This window comes from Macrotis lagotis, chromosome 5, assembly GCF_037893015.1.
Source record: "Macrotis lagotis isolate mMagLag1 chromosome 5, bilby.v1.9.chrom.fasta, whole genome shotgun sequence".
Classification (NCBI taxonomy): Eukaryota; Metazoa; Chordata; class Mammalia; order Peramelemorphia; family Peramelidae; genus Macrotis; species Macrotis lagotis.
The window spans coordinates 120,801,193-120,825,323 of NC_133662.1; the positions used below are offsets into that span (position 1 = coordinate 120,801,193).

The 24,131-nt window shown below is 33.2% G+C and overlaps 1 protein-coding gene across 1 annotated transcript in view; it reads left to right on the forward strand.

Annotated features, from left to right (window-relative positions):
- LOC141487854 (importin subunit alpha-6) overlaps positions 1 to 24,131 on the forward strand; it is a 53,864-nt gene that overhangs the window by 14,053 nt on the left and 15,680 nt on the right. The window contains exons 5-9 of the mRNA XM_074187435.1: positions 1,644 to 1,738; positions 3,155 to 3,286; positions 16,748 to 16,836; positions 19,257 to 19,356; positions 20,683 to 20,846. Coding sequence (XP_074043536.1) covers positions 1,644 to 1,738; positions 3,155 to 3,286; positions 16,748 to 16,836; positions 19,257 to 19,356; positions 20,683 to 20,846 — 580 coding nt within the window. The remainder of the gene's footprint in view (positions 1 to 1,643; positions 1,739 to 3,154; positions 3,287 to 16,747; positions 16,837 to 19,256; positions 19,357 to 20,682; positions 20,847 to 24,131) is intronic.

Genomic DNA, 24,131 nt, shown 5'->3' on the forward strand with positions numbered 1-24,131 from the left:
GGGGAAGAGAGGAAGTAACATTCTTAGAATGTATAATGTTTTATCCTTTGTTCATGATGGGGGAAAGAAGCACTTATTCAAAAAAAGTGAGATGTTTCATAGCCTTTTAATAGGCCTGTATTTAACTTTTGGGGGAAACATTTTTGATACTTTGAGGTTTTTGGATATTGATAGATTTTTTTTTATAGCAGAAAGAGTGGTTTGTTTGGTTTTTTTGTGGGTATGTTGAACTTTTTAATGATAGCAGTTGATGACATAATCTTTTTTCTTTTTAAGTTTTTGCAAGGCAATGGGGGTTAAGTGGCTTGCCCAAGGCCACACAGCTAGGTAATTATTAAGTGTCTGAGGCCGGATTTGAATTCAGGTACTCCGGACTCCAGGGCCGGTGCTCTATCCACTGTGCCACCTAGCCGCCCCTGATGACATAATCTTAAAAATGATTAGAAAATAATTAGTTTGATTCTCATGATTGAAGGAGGAGTGTGTGTGTGTATGGCTAAAAGAAGTGTCCAGATAGTTCATTTTAAAGTCATTCCCAAAGCTGTCAGTCTTACCTCTGCATGGAAATATTTTTACAGGTTCCTTTCTTCATTTCATGTCCCATTGTCTAATTTTGTCTGAGTTTGACTATGTGGGCTATTTAAAAACGATATTTTCCTCGAAAAGAATTCAGTCTTGTGCTGCAGTGACTTTTATTTTAGAAAGATTTTATTTATTTTGAATTTTACAATTTTCCCCCAATCTTGCTTCCCCCACCCACAGAACGCAATCTGTTAGTCTTTACATTGAAAAAGAGTGTTTTTTTTAGTCATGTTAAATTTTTATGACATATAGCAAAATGGTTATAACAATCATAGATTTAGACTCAAAGGACCTTAGAAACTATTTCACAGGTATTAAACCAAAGTATTTCCAGAATCAAAAGATTATAAAGAAGAAAAATGATGAGACAGTTAGAAACCATAGCTCTAAGTCAGCATCACTCATATGATAATTTAATGTTAAACAGTTTATTAAGCACCTTCCTCTTCATGCAACAGTTGCTACAGGGTATACAATTGATGATAGATGCCTAATTCATAATGTTCTAGCTGGTTGGGACATGCACACAAATGAATATAAACCAAGTAGAATGTGATAGATTGCTTAAGGAAAATGAGAAAGAAAACTCTTACTAATAATAGTTGTAAACCATAACTCATAACATGAGGCTCTAATTTTCCATGGATAGGTTCATTCTTGGGTGTTTTTCTTTAAGTAACTCTTTATCCCCAGGTTTTTCCCTGGGAACCTTTGTATGCTAAAGAAATGACTACTCATCTTTCTAAAACTTTTGTTATCAAAATATTTCATGTATTCTATTAGAAAATTTTTCTCATCATTGGAAGTTATCAGTATTCTTATAGATGAAGGCTAATAGGAAAATATTACTTTCAAACTAACTTTCCTAACATTTATATATTTTGTAGAAAAAGACAAACCAGATCATAAAACTTATGACCATAATTTTGAGGCTTTTAGGAGTTGGCCAATGAAGAATTTCTTGGCTTTAGTGATCAAGGACAAGAAGTGACTTTAAAGTAATCTAGTAATTACTTTTTTAAAATTTAAAATTGTAAAATAAACCACTTATAAAATTTCAGAACCTAATCCACCTATTGATGAAGTAATCCAAAAACCAGGAGTTGTACAAAGATTTGTGAAGTTTCTTGAGAGAAATGAAAATTGTACTTTACAGGTGAGTTTTTCTGATATTTCTCTTTTTACATTCTTACTTTGAAATGACTAGAGACCCAATTTTTTTATACTATCTTCATAACATAATTACATTGTGCTTTACTATTAAGTTCTATCCCCACTGCAGCTTTGTGAGTTTAATATTTAAAATAGCTAGTGCTGTATACTGCTTTAAGGTTTTTAAAGTGCTAAACATTTTTCTCTTCGATTTTCTCAAAAATCTTGTTAGGTAGGTGCTATTATTTTCTCCATTTTAAGGATAGAGAAACTTTTGAGGCATAGAGCAGTTGACTTGCCTAGTATCACACTGCAACAAGTATCTGAGTCTGAATTTGAACTCATCTGCCTAACTTCAAGTTCTGCACTCTTAGACACTGACCTCTAACTGCCTCCAAACAGATTAAGTACTGTTATCTCTTTGTTTTACATCTCCAGTAACAGGTTCTGAGAAGTTACATTTTATATACTTACAAATAAATATTAGATAATATTAGACCCCTAATGCTCTTAAATAAAATAAAATAAAGTTTTTAGTTCTATGAAAATACAGCATTCCTCCTCATAGAAGAACGTAAACTCCTTTTTTTTTTTTTTATCTTCATATCCTTCCTTAGTACTTTATCCAGTATCTTGGAGAAGAAATGTATTTGGAAATATTGTTCTTAATAGGTAATGGGAAAGCCTTGACTATTAAGAGTTTTCAGGAAAAGTATTGTCTAGAAATTTTCTATTAGGTTTTAAATTTAAGCTAACTTTATGTGGCAGCTTGTATCTTTTACCTTATCAGACTTTACTTTTAATGGTTTAATTAGATCATACTATCCAAAATAGTTCATTTCTAGTAACATTAATCAGAGTTTTCTAGGGAAAAAATAATTGCCCTCCCAACATATTATTCTACATAGGGTTGTGATCTTTGAATTTTTTTTTTTGCAAGGCAGTGGGGTTAAATGGCTTGCCCAAGGCCACACAGCTAGGTAAATTATTACGTGTCGAGGCCGAATTTGAACTCAGGTACTCCTGACTCCGGGGCCAGTGCTCTACACACTGTGCCACCTAGCCTCCCTGATCTTTGAATTTTTGAATCCTATTTATAATATACTTCTAGCTTACTGCTACTTGACAAATAAGTGTTTTATTTGTTCTGACATAATTCTTTCAAATTTTAATGACATTCTTTCTCATTCTGAAACTCATGAATTTAAGTAAATTCCATATTCACCCTATTGAAACTTTATAATTTTGTAAATTTGATCATACTTCCTTATTTTTTTTTCCAGGCATAACAATCTTTTTTTTTGGGGGGGGGGTCTTTTCATAAATGGAATGTGTTTGATTCCATTTTCGTTAATTTTTCTGGATCTTTTCTAAGTTTCCTTGTGCCTAAAGTTTTACTTTGAATTTTATTTTTTCTTAGTTTGAAGCTGCATGGGCTTTAACTAATATAGCATCTGGAACCTTTCTACACACCAAGGTGGTAATTGAAACTGGAGCTGTTCCAATTTTTATCAAACTTCTCAATTCAGAACATGAAGATGTCCAGGAACAGGTAATTTTTCTTAAATTATTTGTGTTCATTGTTTTTGTAAATTTTCTGCTCTGATTGTATTTAGTTTTGGTTTTTAATCACAACTATTTCTATTTTAAAATTTGAGGATCATATCTTAAACTTCATAATTGTATCGTTTCAGGTAATTCTAAAAACTTTAAAGTAATTTAAATTTTATGCCCTTAAAATAAATATTGAGGCTCTTAAATAAAATTAAATTGAGTTTTAATTTTGAATGAATTTAAACTCTATTTTTATAATTATTTAAAGTACAGATTGAAATGAGAAAAATAGTAACATTTATGATTGTGAACATTTTCAAAGTTTATGATAGTTATAATAGACAATTTGCTTTTGTGATGGACACTTTTTTTCCAATAATATCTGCTTCAAAAATTAATCTGAACTAAATTTTATTAATGAAACTTGGGAAATAATTTTTTCTGTTAAAATCAGAACCATAAATTAAATTTTGTTTTGATAAGTAGAAATGAGAATCAAAAGTAGTTCTCTAATAACTAAATCAAGTTTTAAAATACTTTTCTTTGGACTCTTAAAAGACAAAACAAGAGGATTGATATTTTAATGTAACTTGGAAAATGAGTATTCAAGAGGCATAATTTTACCACAGCTCCCTTATTTTATTGATAAGTTTTTTAATTAACTCTCCAGGCTATTAGTCCATTAGTAATAAACTGTTATTTATCAGTTGGCGATTGATTAATACTTTGTCATTGTTAAATTTATTTCTTATTTCCTTTTTCAAAGAAGTTGAAGGTATCTTTGCCCTTAATTTCTACAACACTGAAACTTTAAATTTGAGTTTTGAGGAAACCTAAAGTTATAGTGGAAATTGTTTTTTCTTGTTTAATTCGGCAAATAATGTAAAAACATGACTTTCATTTTAATGTCTTGATGATAGTTTGCTTTTTTTATGAGGGAAATAGTTGAAACTTGTAGGATTTTATTTTTACTTCTTTTAACTGTTAGCTTTAACTTAGGTCTGTTTAGATTTCATTGGTTAAAAAAACAAGCAAGCAATACAATTATTTTGCTTTTTCAAAGTATTGCTTTTGGGAAAGTAGTATTTTTTGAAAACGAACCCCTCAGATTGCTTGTTAGACCAGTAAAGTCTCAGTTTAAAAAAAAAATTTAATCTATAATTTTGATATTTTCTCTTTCATTTTCTGTCTATAGCAATACCGTTTTAAAAAATTCTTAAAACTATTTCATCTACATGTGACTTGGTATAGATTATACTCAAGCACAGGTTAATGTAATGGTTGTTATATTAGAAATTCTAAAATGATCAACTCAAATTATGTTTAGGAATTGCATTAAATGCCATCGTATCCTCACCCTTTTTCTTACATATCTAGTTTCTTTGTATTATTTTGACAATTCTCTCTTCTTTTCCCTATTTTATCACACCTAGTCCTTTTATTTTCCCTCTGAATAGCAATTTACAATCCACTCTTGTTCCATTTTCTTCCTTGAGTATTCCAATTGGAATTTGGACTGTCTAAGTTTGCATGAACATTAGTGGGGCATGAACTGGACTATGATGACGAAATCATACTCTTTTCCATTGCCAGGATTCTTGTGAAGTTCTTTAGTATAGTTTCAGAATTTAAGGAAACCCTTGTTACCAAAAGTTACTTAATCTTATTTCTTTTATAACAGATTTAATGGCATAATTATCAGTGTAATTTCTCAGAAAACTATAACTCATGCAAATTTGAGTGTTATGCAGCCCAATTTCCCCCCCTTTTTTTGGTTTCCAAGATCATAGCTCCAGGGTTATGTTGTACTCAAAATGTATTTTAATTTCATCAAAATATTACCAAATGGTAATAACTTATTTTAATATATCTGAATAAGCTGGTAAAAGTGGTACCCAGATAATTTTGATGAATGATTCCATTTTCATGGTGGTACATAATTGGCACAAGTTAAACAGAAGCATGATAATAAAAATTCATTATTACTTAGGCAAGAAATATGAACTGAAAATGAAATTTAACAGGAATAAATATAAAGTCCTACATTGGGTTAAAAGGACAGGATGAAGATGATCTTGCTTGGCACCAGTTTTATTTGAAAAAAATTTTGGCTTTAGTCACTCACAAGTGCTTAATAAGCAAACAGAAATGACTTCTTTAAGAAATTGACAGATCAATAAATAAGATTATAATCCGTTAAAAAGCATTTGTTGAATTTATGTACCTTGAACTAGTTAGAATATATGTAAAGCACCATAGTGCTATTTTGGACCCAATGTTAAGGGGGAATTGACAATTCAAATTTTGTTGATGGAAACAAAACATTATGGACTTTGAAGAAACCCCATAAATCATTTTTAGTCTATTTGCTAATATGAAGAATGCATTATCACCCTGAAACTTAACCATCTACTCAAGCATTTCCACAGTTGAAGAGTTCAGTGCACCCTAAAGGAGCCTATTCCATTTGAGGCACCTTTGATTGTAGATAGCAACCAGATTCCCATTTAGTGTTCTTGTCTTCTGGTGAAATTTAATATACAACCTTAGATTTGGAAGGAATCTCAGAGGCCATCTAATTCATCTATATTACAAGGGCGGGGAACCTCTGTCTTGGTCTGACATTGCTAAGACAATCACAGGGGAGACTCAATTCAATAATTAGCAACTTTTCTGGGGTAAATTAATTAAATGTTTGACCAAATATAACCCTTGAATGATGTTTAAAAATATCTTTAGAGAAAAAAATTTTCCCACCCCATTCTACAATAATCTCTTTCTGGTAATATTTTTTTGAGTAGTAGGTGATCATTCTGAACTGACAATTTGTGACAGTACTTCATTATCCTATGCCTAATGTGGCACGTTTTAAAAATCCTTCACTAGTGAAGGATTTCTACATGGGGACTAACATAGCTTTGGGTCTTGATATCATGATTCTGTTAATATAAGCTAACATTACTTTCATTCTTTTTGGTAGTCTTCTTTATTGTTGCTTCATATAGAGTGAGGCTGTCCAACCTTACTTTTAAAAGTTTTTATTGAAACAGTAGACAGTATATTTTGATGACCATGAACTAGAGTAAACCCACAGGCGACTGCATAAAATTGCCCTGTGAGCTGTAAGCATTGCTGTGAAATGTCATCTTATTAAATTTGGCCTATAATTCCAGCCTTGAGGAAGATTTTTGTATTTCAGTTCTGTTATCAGTTATATTAACTATCAATTTGATAATCATGTCATTTCCTCCTATTTACATCATTAATTAAAAACATTGAACTTGATGCTTCAGTATAGATGTCCCTCCAGGTTGACATCAATCCATTAAGCAACACATTTTGTGTCTGACTATCTTTCAACTGGGAGTCCATCTTATTGCATTATTATATAGTCTCCATTTAGTCCTTAATGAAAGATTGTCAAGTATTTTGCTAAAATCCAGGTATTTCAATTGAGGTGGCAGTATAGTTTATTTAGACTTTGTCATGACTTCCCTTTAATAAGGGTATGGTGATTTTGTACATACTATTTACCTTTTGAAGTGTTCAGAAACTAACTCTTTAAGAATGGTATTCTATCAATGTACAACATGGAAACAATGTAAAGACTGACAAATTGCTTTCTGTGGGGGGGTGGGGGGAGGGAAGTAAGATAGGGAGGAAATTGTAAAACTCAAATAAAATCTTTAATAATAAAATAAAAATAAGAATTGAAATTTAAAAAAAAGTTTTTCCAGGGAATGCGGTTAAATGTACTGATTAGTAATTTTAGAAATACTTTTGTTTGAGAATTGGAATGTTTGCCCAGTTTCTAGGCACCTTTCCATTCACTTTAATTTTTCATAGTTCAGCATTGCATTCACAATTTTTCTGAACCCTGGGATATATAATTTATTTTAACCAGATGACTTAGAGCCAAGGAATACAAGTAGGAACTGCTTTACTATTTATTTATCTTCAGTTTCAATACCCACATCTTTTTATTCTGTCTTTATTTCAGACTGTTTCTCCTTGATAGAGAAGATAGAAACAAAATATTTAAGTTTTACTTTCTGTTTCTTATCTTTTACTCACATTCTATCTACCTCAAGCAGTATACCTGTAACTTTTGTTTTTCTTAGTTGTAGTGTAGCTTAAAATACCTTCTCATTTCTTCTGCTTAGACTGACCGACCCTTCCTGATTTTATTGCTCATTCTTCCTAATTTTAACTTGGTTATATGCCCTTATTTTCAATGTTGAGAAGTCATAAGATCTTATCAGCCTCTATTTTCCTTTTCTTCCCTATCAGAATTACTTTAAACCTTTTTTCCCTTTTAAGACTTCCTTTCTTGGTATCTTAGTCCAAAATATTGTGCTAAACTTAAAAAAAAATCCATTCTCTTAAATAGAATATCCTTGTCAGACTAAAGTCAGCACTTCATTTCTTTTGTTTTTGTTCAGTAATTTCGGTTGTGTCCAACTGTTTGTGATTCCATTTGTAGTTTTCTTAGTATAGATACTGGAATAGTTTGCCATTTCCTGTTGTAGCTCATCAAACAAGGTTAAGTAATTTACCTGGGGTCTGAGGCCAGATTTGAACTCTGGAAGAGGAGGTGTATAGATTAGATTATACATCTAGCATTCTATCCATGGTACCACTTACCTGCCTTTCCTTCTCAATCAACAAACATTTATAAATTGTCTCTTAATCTGTCAAGCACTTGTACTATGGCATTGGGAATATAGTTTTGCTCTAGATAGTTAAGGATGGAGGGCGTATAGGAAGATCAGGAAAGCAGTGATCCTTGAGTTGAATCAAGGGGGAGAGAGTCCTATGAATCAGATGTAAGGAATGCATTCTAGGCGTCAGAGATACCCAGTATAAAGACATGGAGATGGAGAAGTGTCCCATGTGTGACAGACAAGAGAAACCAATGTGGTCTGAACTTGAATGCAAAAAGGGAGAATAATATACAATGAGGCTTGAAAGGTAGGGTAGGGGGTCAGGTTAAGACTTAGAAACAAACAGTGGAGTTTGTATTTTATCTTAAAGGCATTAGAGAACCACTGGAGTGTTTTTTTATTTAAGGCAGTTTGGGGTTAAGTGACTTACCCAAGGTTGAACAGCTAGGCAATTATTAAGTATCTGAGGTTGAACTCAGGTCCTCTTGACTCCAGGACTGGTGCTCTATCCACTGCATCACCTAGCTGCCCTGAACCACTGTAGTTTTTTTGAATAGTGAAGAAAAATCACTTTTATAGGGGCGGCTAGGTGGCGCAGTGGATAAAAGCACCGGCACTGGAGTCAGGAGTACCTGGGTTCAAATCTGATCTCAAACACTTAATAATTACCTAGAGCCGTGTGGCCTTGGGCAAGCCACTTAACCCCATTTGCCTTGCAAAAACCTAAAAAAAAAATCACTTTGATATAGGGCTCTATATAATCTGGAGAAAGGGGTGAGGTCATTATACTAGTCCAGGTGGCTGATGATGAGGGCCTTAACTAAGGGGGTTCCCTTAGTTAAGTAGAGTGAGTAGAGAAAAGGAGTCATGCAATAAATGCTGGGAGGTCAAAACAGAAAAATCTGGCAAATGAATATGTGGGATGAAGAATGAGAAGTGACAATAAGGTTCCAAGAATGAGTAGTATTCAGGCTGGGGAGATTTGGGGTAAGTAGGTCAGTAGAGAAGAAGGTTTTAGGAAAAAATATTGAGTTCTGTTTTGGGTATATTAGGTTTGAGCTATTTTGGGGACAATCAGCAGTTGGTAGAGGAGGATTGGAGTTCAGAGAAGATAATTGGGCCTGCATGTTGTCTATTTAGAGCTGATAATTAAGCCCATGTAAGTTGAAATTACAAAGAGAGAGAGTATGTATATATATATATATATATATATATATATATATATATATATATATGTATGTATATATATATGTATGTATATACATATATATATATAGAGAGAGAGAGAGGAGAAAGTAGGGGACTCAGAACAAAACCTTGGGGGTATACTAGAGAGTATGTGATATAACTGATGAGTCAGTAAAGGAAACTGAGGTCAGACAAGTTGCATAAAAAAACTTAGAGAGGAAAGACTATCAGGAAAATTAGGTAATCATGTTACAGAGGGTTAAGTAGAAAGAGAATTGAGATACGTTTGGCAGTTAAAGAGACCATTGGAAACTTGAGACATTTGCTCTTGAGTGATGCCAAATTGTAAGGAGTTGAAGAAGGAGGGGGGAGAGAGAGAAAAGAATTTGAGAAAAGAAATGTAGACAGCTTTTTCTAGGAATTTGAGAAAGCAGGAAAATGATTTGGAGTGGTGGCTTAAATAGATGGTATAGATAGTGTTTTAAGAATGAGTGATATCTTAGACATATTTGAAGGTCACAGGGAAGAAATAGATTGGGGCAGTGATTAAGGGAACAAACAATCTACTGGAGAAGATGGGAGGAATTGGTACAAATGGAATACTGCACAGGTGACATAGGATCCCTTTTAAAGTTCTTGTTTTTCTATTTCACCAACTAGCTCCTTTGTTGGGGGGGGGGGGTAGAATCAATCCTAAACAGGAGTTTCATTTGTTGGTACTGTCTTTTTCAGTGACTCCAGTTTTAAGGATAAATTCACCACTTTCCCACCCTCCATCCCATAGGGCAGCCAGATGAGAGTTCCTTTTTTCCCCTCCTTCTTCCCTTCTCCTATTACCCATATCTCATTTGACTTGGTTGAATATATTCATACTTTTTGTATAGTTAGTAACCACAATTCTTCTGAGGAGGAAGACCACAAAGCCTTACCATTTCTCCTGCTCCTGCTACCTGAATTCCTCTGGGTCTTTTTTATCTGCTCTGTCTCTACACCCAGCAGGCTTCCTGACCTTTTGGCCTACTTAGGCCTGTCCATTGAATCCTGTAGTTGAACTCTCATATTTGCTACCTCCCTCAATTAGAGTATGAGGTCCTTGAGAGCAGGGGTTGTTTTGCTTTTTTCATTGGCTCCCCAGCACTTAACTTGGTGTTTGGTGCATGGTAAATGTTAGTAAATGGTATTTTATTCATGCTTTTTCACTCAGCTGTGTGATGGTGAATCCCCATTCTAGAAGGTTATACAAGAAGAATACAAGTTCAGATGGGTTCTAGTCATCCTGAAAAACTACAATTTAGAGACACAGTGAGGGAGTATGTATGCCCTCCAAGGACCAATGTAGAAGATCATTGCCAAAAAAAAAAAAATGAAGCTTATTGGTCAAAACACCCCATTGGAAAAAAATTTTTTTTTAAAAACCCCTCTTTTCATTGTAACTTCCCTTTGTTTCTGGACTGATTGTAGCAGAAAAATGGATAAAAAGTGTTAAGAATATCGACAGCCATTCACGTAATTGTTAGTATTCTTAATTTGCAAACTGTCCACTGAACAGGTAGATAGACCTAGAGGAACTGAATCACATTCATGTTGATGACCTTTCTATAACTGAAACCAAGAGATATAAAGAAATTACAGTTAAATGCTAAGGAGTTTCTTAGGTTCTTACAAATTAATTTCATCGTGCACTTATGAAATGTTTCAATAGGATACTTGGTCACCTTGCTGTCTGTGATGAGCATGAGAAGACAAGAATTTAGGGTCAGAATATAAGGGGATGAATCCTGGCTCTGCAACTTAGTGCCCACTTAACCTCTCTGGGTCTTAGTTTCCTCACTCAAATTAATGAGGGGGTTGGACTTGATTCTTAAGGTCCCTTCCAGCTCTAAATCTGTGATATATGATCTGTTGCAGAGGATGAAGAACTTGATAAGATCCTTCAAACTAAGTCAGCATCTACATTAATACTGAATAACTTGTTGAAGGTGGGCACAGGGGAGTTCAGTGAAAAACTATGTTGGAAAATACAGTTTGGGATCAAGAAATGAAAGAGACCGAAGGCTTGTCTTATACCAGTACATCATGAATACTATGTTCAAGAAGAGAGTCTGCAGGCCCTGGATATGGTGAGCTACAAAAACATATAGCAAAACATGAAATAGAATTTATCTTAACAGACAGAGTGACTGATTTGAGTGTTATTTCAGATTTCTATGTACACTCAGATCATTGGCTGGTTAGAATAAAATTCAAAACCCATACCAAATCAGAAGAAAGAGTAAGCATAAGGAGAACCTGCAGGAAGTAGTTTCTTTAATATAAACAATCTGATACTTCCAAAATATGAGAAATTAACAAAAGTAAAAGCATTCATTGGCTGGTTAGAATAAAATTCAAAACCCATACCAAATCAGAAGAAAGAGTAAGCATAAGGAGAACCTGCAGGAAGTAGTTTCTTTAATATAAATAATCTGATACTTCCAAAATATGAGAAATTAACAAAAGTAAAAGCATTGAATCTCTCACCACTTCTTGGTGAAGTTTAACTATTGCAAAATTGTCACCATAGCAAGGAGACAGAATAAGCCCAGAAACTGCCTCAGCTAGCAGATGTTTGCTCTTACCAAGTGAAGCAACATGGCAGCCAAGGGCAACAGTCTTTTTAGAGCACAAGCTAATTTGCAAAGCATGGAGGAGGAGGAGGAGGAGGAGGAGGAGGAGGAGGATGGAATATTTCAAGTTATATCACCTCATGAAAAACTAAAAATTCTTCAGGAGAAAATAAATCTGCAGAGAGCTTGGAGTGAGAGCTAGCTAAATCAGTCCCTTTCAAGGTCATTTGTAGATGAAACCAGGAATGAGGGCAACAAATGGATACAAAATGGATTATATCTGCCAGTTTTCCTATAAGAGTCAATTCTCATCACTGACAATAGTTGACTTACTGCATTTGGACTACAAACTCAGTAGTGTATGTTCTGTGTGAGGAAGTGGCAGTAGAATTTGGGGCCATGAAGTTGGGAAGAATGGCTACACCTTGATGAAGAAGAAATCTGCTGGAGGTAATAAATTAATATATTAAAAACTAGGTGAACCCTTACAGGTCATTTAGTTTAACCTCTTTATTTTAGAGATGAAGAAACTGAGGCTCAGAGAAATAAAGAGTTTTGCCCGGGAGTATCTAAATAGTCAATGACAGAGCCAGTATTTAAACCCAAGCCTTCCTACTCCAAAGTCAAATTCTTTACATTGTACTTTATTGCCTCAAAGGAACATAATTATTTAATTATCGATAAAATTTTAAAAATAAATTCCAAAGATGGAGAGATTCCAAAAGAATGAAAATTTACAGAGAGTAATTTTATATACACATGTATGTAAAAGGCAACTGAGAAATATTGATTCCATTTGCCTATTTCTCATTTCTGAAATCTTTAATGATCTTGGCATTTGTCAAGAGAATCCTTTATAAAAACATGAAAAGGAAGCAAGTAGCCTTTCACAAACAATTTTATGTGACAAATTATATCTTTATAATCATTTAAGTGACAGGGACATGTAGAGGTATAAAATCTTGCTATATGGGGTTGGTTCATCTATTTTCTCTTCTCCTTTTCCCTCTTCCCCTTGCTCCCCAAAGGTAAATCATTTAATTCAGCAAAATACATTAAAAACACCTCTCCAATAATGAGTTCTCCACACATTAAAAAATGTGACAGATAATTTGACCAAGTATTTTGTTGAATAATGCCATTAAATAAGATGTAAATAAGAAGTATGCCCAACTAAGGTGTTTGCCAATATTATGAAAGATTTCCTTCATGGAGTTCAGATGATCCCCTCTCTGGCGAAGGTCCATTGGGCCTCTTCTTTGTGAATGACATACTGCTTGTATCTAATCCTGGAATCCTCCAATGGTTTTTCAGTAAAAATCTCTCATTTTTGAAAATAGATTGATTTAATTATCCATTGAAGAGAGCATGGATGAAAATAACATACTGCTCTGATTGACATACAGTTATATACATGTACACATTTTTATAAATAAAAATGGATTTTAAATTAGATTCATATTTAAATGACAGGAAATCAGACAGAATTGCAAGTTACAGCACTATCCTTTTAGTGACGATAGTTGTAACTGCAAATCATGTAATATGATATCAGGAAAATCAGAATTAAGGTGACTCAAAAGACAATGAAATTACATAGTAATGATAGACTGAAGTACATTGTCATGAATGATTTGAGTGCAGGAAGTAAAGATTAAAAGGTGTTAGTTGTTAACAAGGTTGTGAATGATTGGACAAGGAAGTTGGCTAGGTATGTAGCAAGATATAACTGGAGTACTACTGCTAATTTGGAAATAATTGGATTTATAAAAAGATACAGAGAAAAGTACATAAGATTAGGCAGTCTGAAAAGGCAGAGTATGAACTGGTGAAGAAGTTAGCAAGACCATCATAATCTCTGATTTCATCGGTTTTATTAGTTTGTAGTACAATTCTGCTACCCATCTAGTTGAGCTATCTTTTTTTTTTTAAGGCAGTATTACCGTTTTTGGAGTCAAGTCTGTGTGGTGTCTTTGAGAGACAACTTAATAAGATCTCAAGATTTGTTGATTATTCAGAGCGTAAACAGTCAGCAAATTTGTTATGTAGATATAGACCTATAGATAATTGTTTTCAGACTTTATTCTTCTCCCTGTTCTTTATTTGAATACTTCTTTCTGTTAAACTTTCTCCTCTCTGTTGTACTTATTTAGCACATGTTTTTGGGTAGTTTATTTTTCCTTCTCTATTTTCAATTTAATTAGCTGAGCAAATTCCCAGAGAGATGCATCCTGCTTCTTGTCATATCTAGTACATTTGTGACTTTCAGACTATTTAGCTTTCCTCTTTACAGAAGCATTGATACATACAGTAAACAAAATCCTTTAACATTTTTAGGTAGCTATTTGTTTCTAATAACCTCATTTTTCTTCTAAAGAATTTTCTATCAGATGGAAGTGATAACAAGACAGAAAATTATCTTAGAATTAATGGTGCTTTGTCCAAAACTGACTTAAGAGATGTTTATAGCTATCTTCATTGATTTGCAGGGTCATCACTATGAATGTAAAAGAGAAGGCAGAACTAGAACAGATTGGTTTGTTTATAGAGAAGGAGATCAGCTTAAGAAAGAATTTGTTATATTTTGGGCCACTTGTCTGTAGAATGAGTTGCCAAATGAGGTAACTCAGTCTCATTTGAGGTGTTCAAGCAAAGGCTATAAGATAAATAATGATTTTATAGAAGTGATTTTTATACTGGTTCAGTGGATGAAAGATCTCTAAAATCTCAATTCTTATTTCTGTAATGTCCAAAATATAGTAATTCCCCAATTTTTGAGATTCTAAAAATTATATTTTTAATATATCATCAGTTTTTTTTGAGCCATGCCTCTACAAAAAACAGCAACATTTCTTGAATCCCAATATTTCTACTTTCTCTACTACCCATAGTTTTTTAAGTTTATAAGTTGCATTTTATATTCTTTCTTCCTTTTCTGATTTACTTTCCTACCTTAGTAGTTAATTCAGACCATTAGTCCTAGCATATTTCAAGCTTCTCAACTGTCACATTTAGCAGTAAAATAGGTGACTTGTAAATTTTGGGTACAGGACTTGGGAAATAGGGTATATTGCTGTGGTATGTTAGCAGTATGATGCTTGTGTTTAAAATATTAATATTCTTTTTATTTAGTATTTAGTATATTTATTTAGTATGTCTTGCCCAGTGTCATTTTTGGTTTTTGACTGATACAGCAAATAATAAAGAAATTAGAAAAAATGAGTGAATTGAGTAAAGGAGACTGTTCATTTGAGAAATAAAAAAAACAGTTGAAATTGTGATTAAAGAGGCTAGTTGTTGTATAGTATTTAAAAGAATGCTACTTCTGTATTAGGCCCAAATATCGATTGATTTTCACATTTAGGAGAACGAATCTGGAAATAGATTTTGTTAATACCAAAATAAGCTTAAAACATTTTTTGAAATGCTTAGAACAGTTCTGAACACTATTTTTACTTTAATTTTGTCTTTTATGATATTGGGCACCCTCACTCTTTGTGCCTTGAATTACTCTTAGCAGCATTGTCTCATTTAATCTTTGTTAGTCTTGTAAGGAAGTTGTATTGTAATAATTTGCAAGGCATTATTGTTGTTTTGAGTCTTCCCTCTTTCATAGTTTTTAAGGATTGCAGAGTAATTTAGAGGAAATCTAACTGATTAATAGCTATTTAAGACAAACTTCATATACCAAATAGTTAAAATTCTTCTTTCTCCCAGAAATAAATGACTTCCTATTCAATAAGTCACATCTTTCTTTTGTTCCCTTGAATCAGACTTTGTACTTCCCTAAATGTCATTCAGCCCCAGATATTCTTATTGTTTAATCTTCATATATTCTTTTAACATTTGTCAACATAATTCTTGCTGCTACTTTGAGAAAATCTTAGCTTTCTACTGTGATTTTTTTTATCTTGGTTTCTAGGTCTTAATCTTTTGTCTCTTGTTTGTAACAGTTCTTCCTCCTTAACATCTTTTTTTCCCTCCTAAAGTCTATTTCATTTCCTGGGTAATTGACCATCATGCTTAAAATGTGACCATATCTTACCAAGCAAGCTGAAGAAGGAGAACAAAAGAATGACTTTCACAGTTTCACTTAAATTACCATGTGCATTATCAGAACTTGAACAGGGACCAATTTTTACCCAGGTTTTGATCAACTCAGTCTTAGTCATTTAAATCTCTGCTAACAGAGCACAACAGGTTTTTCTGGACAAAAGAGCTGAGACACAGAAAGATTGTCTTGCCCAAGGCAGAGGAAAGAGAGAAAGATAGGTAAAACCTGGTGTAAAACCAGGTTGAAACATGTCTCTTCATTCTTCGCATTAGTTACCATAATATAGTAATTATTAATGTTAGTAGCTACTTATGTTTGCTTTTCTAGAATATGAAATCACTTGAGGCAAGAAACTAATTATGTAAGGTACTGTGTATTTAAATATAGACAATCTGTGGAATTTTTGAGTGCTAGGCTTTTAAAAAAATTTGGTTTTTTTGTTTTTTCTCTTTTGTCCTGTTTTCTGACATCAGGCAATCATCTGCTGTTAACAGTCTGTTCAGGCAAAATTTATCAATACCTCTTGTTTCCTTTAAGCTCTTACATTTACTATATCCCAAGTGGGTATTAGATAATTCTTGGTATCAATGATTGGACTATTGATTGCTCAGGAAATAGTAATGGTATTTAATCCAAATCAATTTAGACTGGGGAAAACTATTTACAACAGAATAAAATGTCCATTAAATTGTAAAGAAACAAAAGGTTTCAGTTTATTCATTTTGGAAATAAATTTCTTTTAAAGATTTCATTTATTGTAGCTCTATCAAAAGGTTTATTCTCATGGTTATAAAACTCTTAGGGTTGTGTCCATTTGTTTTAAAAAACTTCTTTAAAAAGGTTCTTGTTCAAATAGTCAAATGGGACATTAGAAAGGTAATTGGCTTGATAATATGCAGTTCATACAGAAATGCTGATCCAAATTAATTTTTCACTTTGCTTTTAAGGCAGTATGGGCACTTGGTAATATCGCTGGTGACAATGCAGAATGCAGAGACTTTGTTTTGAATTGTGGAATACTCCCTCCTCTCTTAGAGTAAGTATTTTATTTGTTTTTATTTTATATGAAATAATACATTATAAAAGAAAATGTGTTTCCTTTGTATTTTTAATTTTTTTTTAAATTTTAAAATTTCCCCCATCTTGCTTCCCTCTCTACCCTGCCCCCCCCAGAAGTCAGTCTGATAGTCTTTACATTGTTTCCATGCTATATATTGATCAAAATTGAATGTGTTGAGAGAAAAATCATTATCCTTAAGGAAAAAATGAAATATAGGAGATAGTAAATTGACATAATACATAAGATAATTTGTTTTGTTTTTTAAAAGATGCTGTTAAACTTAGGTTTTTAGATTATTTTAGAGTTTGAAATAGTAATAATGAAAATTATACATTGGTAACTGATTTTTAATGACTATTGTTTAAAAAAGTAAGAAAACTTAAAACATTTATGGTTCATCATTGTGGATACTCCTTCCATAAGAAGTGATTTTATATATATATATATATATATATATATATATATATATATATATATATATATATATATATATATATATAAAGACCCCTTTCTCCCTAAAACTTTTTCACTGCTTAAAGAAACCAGAATCATTTAGTGGTAGGAAATTAAGACTTAATTGATCAGGAATATTGGTGTTGTCTTCTATGGTGGAATAGAATAGGAAGTAGGGAATTTTTAGTACTCACCTCTCAAAGGTAGATTTTTGTCGTCAAGGTTCATACTGTTTTTTAAAATGATTAACTCTTTTCATAAGCCAGAAGTTGACAAACTATGACCCATTGATTTATTGTATGCTGATCCCTGGAATAAACCTTAACAATTTAATCTCTAAATACTTAAGAAATATACTGTCTCTTTTATGAACTTAAATGTTAATTTTTTCCGCCTGGTTGCTACTAGACTGCAAACTGCTCTATCTTATCTATCTGTAATTGGTTCCTTAAAATTCATTTCTTTTCATTGCCCATAGTAGATAGTTAATAAGTGAGAATTTTTTAAAAATGTTACCTGCTTTCAGAGGGTTTATATTATAATTGTTGAGTCAAAGTTAACATGCCTCAAAGACTGAGAGATCACTTGATACAGTTGACCATAATTTGGATTTGGAATTCAAAGAAAGGAGAGATCCTTATGGATTTACAAAAACTGGCTATCGTAAACCTTATAACAGAAACACTATAGGGATATTACCATATAAATAAGACATTTGATAACTTAAAAGCAATGTTAACTGGTTACTTCTTTTTTTTTTAAAGTTTTTACAAGGCAATGGGGTTAAGTGGCTTGCCCAAGGCCTGTACACAGCTAGATAATTATTAAGTGTCTGAGGCCGAATTTAAACTCTGGTACTACTGACTCCAGGGCTGGTGCTGTATCCACTGCGCCACCTAGCCGCCCTGTAACTGGATACTTCTAATCTTTTTATATACCATAGTAGTTTTTTTGTGATGCCTTATTATTGTGGTTAGGAATTTAACATAAACTGCATTTTTTATGTGCCTTTATTTGGTGTGAACATCTATGTTCATTACTGAAAAATCTTGTTACAATTTCTTGACAGTGGTGTATAAAAGGTTATATGCCTTATCCTTCTTTCACAAAATCCTGTACAAAGAAAATAACTTGAACAAAAGGCATCTTTTAATTGCTGTCTTTGTTCATCATAAATTACTTGATGGAATCCAGAAAGTAGAGAATCCTTGTAAAGCAAAACGGAACTAAAGACCAGAGATTTTCCCTCATATTGTTTAAATCTGATACATTTACAGCTTTTTTAAAGTCATTTGGTCCATAGAAACTCAATTTCCCTTAAATGCTAAAATTTGCATATTGCCAAACTCAGTTTACAAACTCTTTATTTTCTATATTTAGAGAAGATAAAAAGTCATGCTGTATTTTCTAAAAATATCAGTTTCTGTTTGTTTTCCTGTGTGACTGTGTGACTGTGGCAGTGGGGTTAAATGCCTTAGCCAGGGTCATACAGCTCTTTTGTATCACATGTCTGAGACTGGATTTGAATTCAGGTCCTCCTGACTCCTACTTTGTCCACTGTGCCACTTAGCTACTCCTGAAAGTTTGTTCTCAAGACTAGAAGTGATTTAGTGCTCTAAACATTCAGTAATTATTCAGAAATAATTTAAATAATTGACATCTTAGTTTAAATGTTTCATGATTTTCATTACCAACATTGGGAAACCTGTGTAAATTAGAATTAAATAATTTTATGTTTCAGAAAGTCTTATATGGTAGTTGTAAGTAAGGAATTGTTTCATTTTTTGTAGTTATAACCTAGGATAGAGTGTCTGATAGACTCTTAGTAAATATTTGTTAGAATAAGTGTTTATTTCTCAGAAACAATCTAAATTTCCTTCCTCCAAATCAGTTTGAGAATTATTGCTAAAGGGGCCACTTCCTTTTTTTTCTTTTCTTGCCAGATTACTGACAAATTCAAACAGACTCACAACAACTCGAAATGCTGTATGGGCTCTTTCAAATTTATGTAGAGGCAAGAACCCACCTCCAGACTTCAACAAGGTATGATTGACTTAGACAAATTGATAAATATGTCTTGGACTTTAAGGAAAGATAAGAGATTGAAGATATTTAACAGAAGTTTCCTTCATCTCTTGTTGAAAATTAAGAAATTGATACTTAGAATGGGAACGTGAACAGCTCAAGATCACAAAGCTTAATGACACTCTTTAGGAGACCAAAATGTATGTTTATTGACTCTTATTCCAATGCTAGGAATATTATCTTTGCCATTTAACAACTGTCCTAATCTATAGTCTGCTGTTCTTATTTTAGGTTTTTTTTTTAAAAAGTGTGTTACATTGGAAAGTAGAATAACATTGCTGAGTATTCTGATAGTCAACAAAAAACAGACTCATGAAGATATTATTTTCTTTTTCTTTTCTCTTCTCTTCACATTTAAATTATTGGAGCCAGTGCTATATTATAACCACCAAAAAGAGGGAAAACTGACATCCTCTGATTTGGAAATTTGGTTAAGGGGGGGGTCTACAAAGCCGAAAATTAGTTTTCCTTCTAGTACTAGACCTATATAAAGGACTACATGTAAGACTGGTTTCAAAAGTAAATGACCCATTTGAGAATTCTTTTTAAAAAATTGTCATGGTATTTTTATATGTTAAAAAAGTTAGTTTAAAATATAAATTGTGTATAATTGCAGGGAGATGTTAGTCTTTTTTTTTTTTTTTAGGTTTTTGCAAGGCTGGTGCTCTGTCCACTGTGCCACCTAGCCATCCCTAGATGTTAGTCTTAATTGTATTCTGTTATGTTCAGACCAATTCTAGATTGTTGTGTTAAGTTCTAGGTGCTTCATTTTAGGGAAAGAGAAAAGCCTGATCAAGGCAATTAGAATAGTGAAGGGTTTGGAATTAATGACTGATGAGAATTGGATGAAGGAACCAGGGAAGGTGAGCCTGAAAAAGAGATGATGTAGGGGAGAACATGATACCCATTTTCAAAAATTTGAAGTTTACTTCACAAGTAAAACATAAACATAAACTTGGCTTCAGAGTTCAAACTGGTAGCAAGAATAGGAAGTTACAGAGGCAAATTTAGGCTTGATGTGAGAAAAATCCTAGTAATATTAAGAGCTATTGAAAAGTAGAATGGACTATCTTGTTAAATCATGAGGTTTTCCACTCCCCACCATACTCCCTCTTTCCTGACCTAGTCTTGATGCAAAAACTGAATGACTATTTATTTGAGATATTGTGACAGGGATTCTTTTTGAAGTGTGGTTTGGGTTAAAAGTCCACTGAGAGACATCTCCTCTCTGAAATCCTATGATATCAGAGGAATATTTAAACTTCTGGATATTTTTTTCTTTAGGTATCACCTTGCTTAAATGTTCTATCAAGATTATTGTTTAGCAGTGACCCAGATGTATTAGCAGATGCTTGTTGGGCCCTTTCTTATCTTTCTGATGGACCCAATGACAAAATCCAAGCAGTCATTGACTCTGGAGTCTGTCGAAGATTGGTGGAACTTTTGATGTAAGTATAATTATAGGTTTAAGAAATGTATCATTGGATGTCAAATTTAGCCTTTGCTTAGTTTAAAAATAATAATTACAGCTCAAATTTATGCATCATTTTGAGATTTACAAAACTCTTTACATGTATTATTTAATTTGACCTTCAGAGTAGCTTTATAAAGTAGGTTCAGTTTTTCTTATAATTTATCAAATAAAGAAATGGAATGAGAGATTGTGATTGACATGTAACAAATGGGTGTAAAAACTTTAACTTAAGTTTTCTTGCACCAAGTGCAATACTTGATGTTTATTAGTCTCTTAACTATTTTTAATCACATAAGCTTATTCGTAAAAAATTTTGAATATGAAAAATATTAGTTATAGTAGATAACATTTAAATATATGTATACTAGTTCTATATTAAAAGAGATACAAACACAAATAAAAACTAAAAGTTAAAACAGAACACTAAATTTATTAATACAAAAATTTTTTCTCACTAAAATATTACGATTTTAAGAATAATATAATTGAACATTTCATCTTTTTTAAAATCTTGGATTGAAACTTTGTGATAAAGTGATATGAAGGACTAGTTCAGTTTATTTTGATATTTGATTTAAATGATTGTCTTAGCTGAAAGAAAAACATCTCAAAATATATAGATCCAAATGAAAGAAGTACATCTTTGGATGTACTCAATAACATTTTCAGTTCTATTCACCTGTTATGCAAATAATTTCTTCAGTCTTTTCAGTCCCAATTCTCCCTGACCCCTTTTGTGATTTTCTTGGCAAAGCTATGGAGTAGTTTGCCATTTTCTTCTCCAACTCATTTTAGAGATGAGGAAACTGAGGTAAACGGGGTTAAGTGACTTTGAGTAACTGAGTCTGGATTTGAACTCATGGAGATGTATCTTCCTGGCTCCAGGCTTGGCACTCATACACTATGCCATCTAGTTACCCTCTGTATGCAAATGATAATAACTGACTATGCTCCAGAAATTGTGCTAAGTAATTAAAATACTTCATTTGATCTTCACAACAACCTTGCAAGGTGTGGGCTATTATCCTAATTTAATAATAATATTGTTATTACTATTATTACTGGTAATAGTAATGGATAACATTTATAATGCTTACAGTGAGCCAGGCACTGATACTAAGTTATATACAATCATTATTTTATTTTTCCTCACAGCAACACAGGGAAGTAGGTAGGTGCTTTAATTATTCCAAATTTTCAAATGAGGAAAACTGAGGCAAATAGTGACTTGCCCAGGGTCATAGAGCTACTAAGTAACTGAGTTCAGGTTTTAATTCAGGTCTTCTTGACTCTAGGCCCAGGGCTCAATATCCTCTGTGCCAACGGCTATATGAAATTGTGAATCTCCATTTCACACTGCTTGCTTTTTAAAAAGTATATAATAAATTCTGCATATTTCAGAACTGCTTTCCTTCTCATTTCCTTTTCAACTTTTTTGCCTTTTAAAAAATGTTATAATGAGGGGTGGTTAGGTGGTGCAGTGGATAAAGCACTGGCCCTGGAGTCAGGAGTGCCTGGGTTCAAATCCAGTTTCAGACACTTGATAATTACCTAGCAGTGTGGCCTTGGGCAAGCCACTTAACCCCATTTGCCTTGCAAAAACCTAAAAAAAATGTTATAATGAACCTCATTTAAAAAAAAATTCATTGCTACCTCCTCTCCTAATTAAAAAAGAAAGGAAAGGGTGGGGGCCCTCCCTAAAATAAGCAAAACAGTTCAACACATTTACCATGTTCAAAAAAGTATGTCCTTATATACCTTGTATGTTAAATACTAGAGACTTACCTCTGACTGACTTAGTTTCTTCAGTTTTAAAAATCACTTTGCATCTAGTGCTCTAGTTTGAACTTCACAAGCCAGGGTAAAACATCATTTCTAATCTCATAGCTCATTAAATCTGTGATCATCACCACCTCTCTCAACCTCTCACCCCTCTGATTGGAGAATTGGATGATAGAGTATCAAACCCCTTCCAATGCCATTTGGAAGGCAGAAATTGAACTTTCTGACTCACTCCACTCTGAATCTGCACTTCAGCCTCCTTTCAACTCCACAGAACAACATGTCCCTACATTGGGTACCTTTTAGCTTATCCCACCCTGCTTTACTGTCTCATTTTGTGTTGTCTCTCCTCTATTAGACTGTAAGCTCCTTGAGGAAAAGATTATCTTTTATTGTACCCCTGTGCTTAGCAAAGTGCTGGGATATGCTTAATAAATGTTGTTAGATTGTATTGGATTAATAGTGCCTCTTCTCAAAGTTGTTATGGGGATCAAATGAGATAATATTTGTAAAACGTTTTGCATATTTCAAAGTCCTGTATTATCATGATCATGATCATAATGGCCATCATTTAATTGTGAGGAAATGTGGGTAAATCATATGAGTTATCATATATTCTCTAGAGATTTGATTGATTAAAGTTCTTAAATCTTTATAGGTGAGGTGAGCATCCCTGCTTGTTTTGATTTGATTTCTGGTGCTAAACTTAAGCTCCTGGAGTTAGGGTCCCTGTATCTGATGTTAGAGTGCTAGTTCTTCAAGGCCTTCTGATATCTTAAGATAGTGTTAGTAGACACCTCAGAGCCCTTAGATCTGGGCTCTCCTGATTATTGTACTGGCTGACATCATGATGGTCCTCTTTCACTCCTTAGAGCTTTTAGTGTCTCCACCTTGGGCTCTTTGACCATCAGAAACTTTTTTTTTTTGTTTTGTTTTGTTAGGCAATGGGGTTAAGTGGCTTGCCCAAGGCCACACAGCTAGGTAATTATTAAGTGTCTGAGGCCAGATTTGAACTCAGGCACTCCTGACTCCAGGACTGGTGCTCTATCCACTGTGCCACCTAGCTGCCCCCATTAGAAACTTTTTCAAGAAAATTCTATACTCCTAGTGTCTTCAGATGATAGTCTTTCATCTTTCATTTATTTAGTCTCTGATTATACTGGTGCATGTTTTGCCAAAGGGACCTCCATTTTTATTGCCCATGAACTTCTAGCAGACTTTTTGTCCTATTCTGGGCTGGAAGTTATCATTGACTAGAGTTTCTCTCTTGCTCTCTTTTTTTAATCATTGCTTAGTCTTGTGAGAATTTCAGGTTTTTTTTCTGGAATACTTAGATGGGGAGCTGTGCAGCTTGGGTCCAAGTTTAGAGGAAGTCAGTGAAGTTCATGATGAATAAAATTCATTTGTCAGATAATCTTCTTGATTGATGATTTCTAGTCATGTCTGATTAGGTTTTCCTTGAAATATGACTGACAAA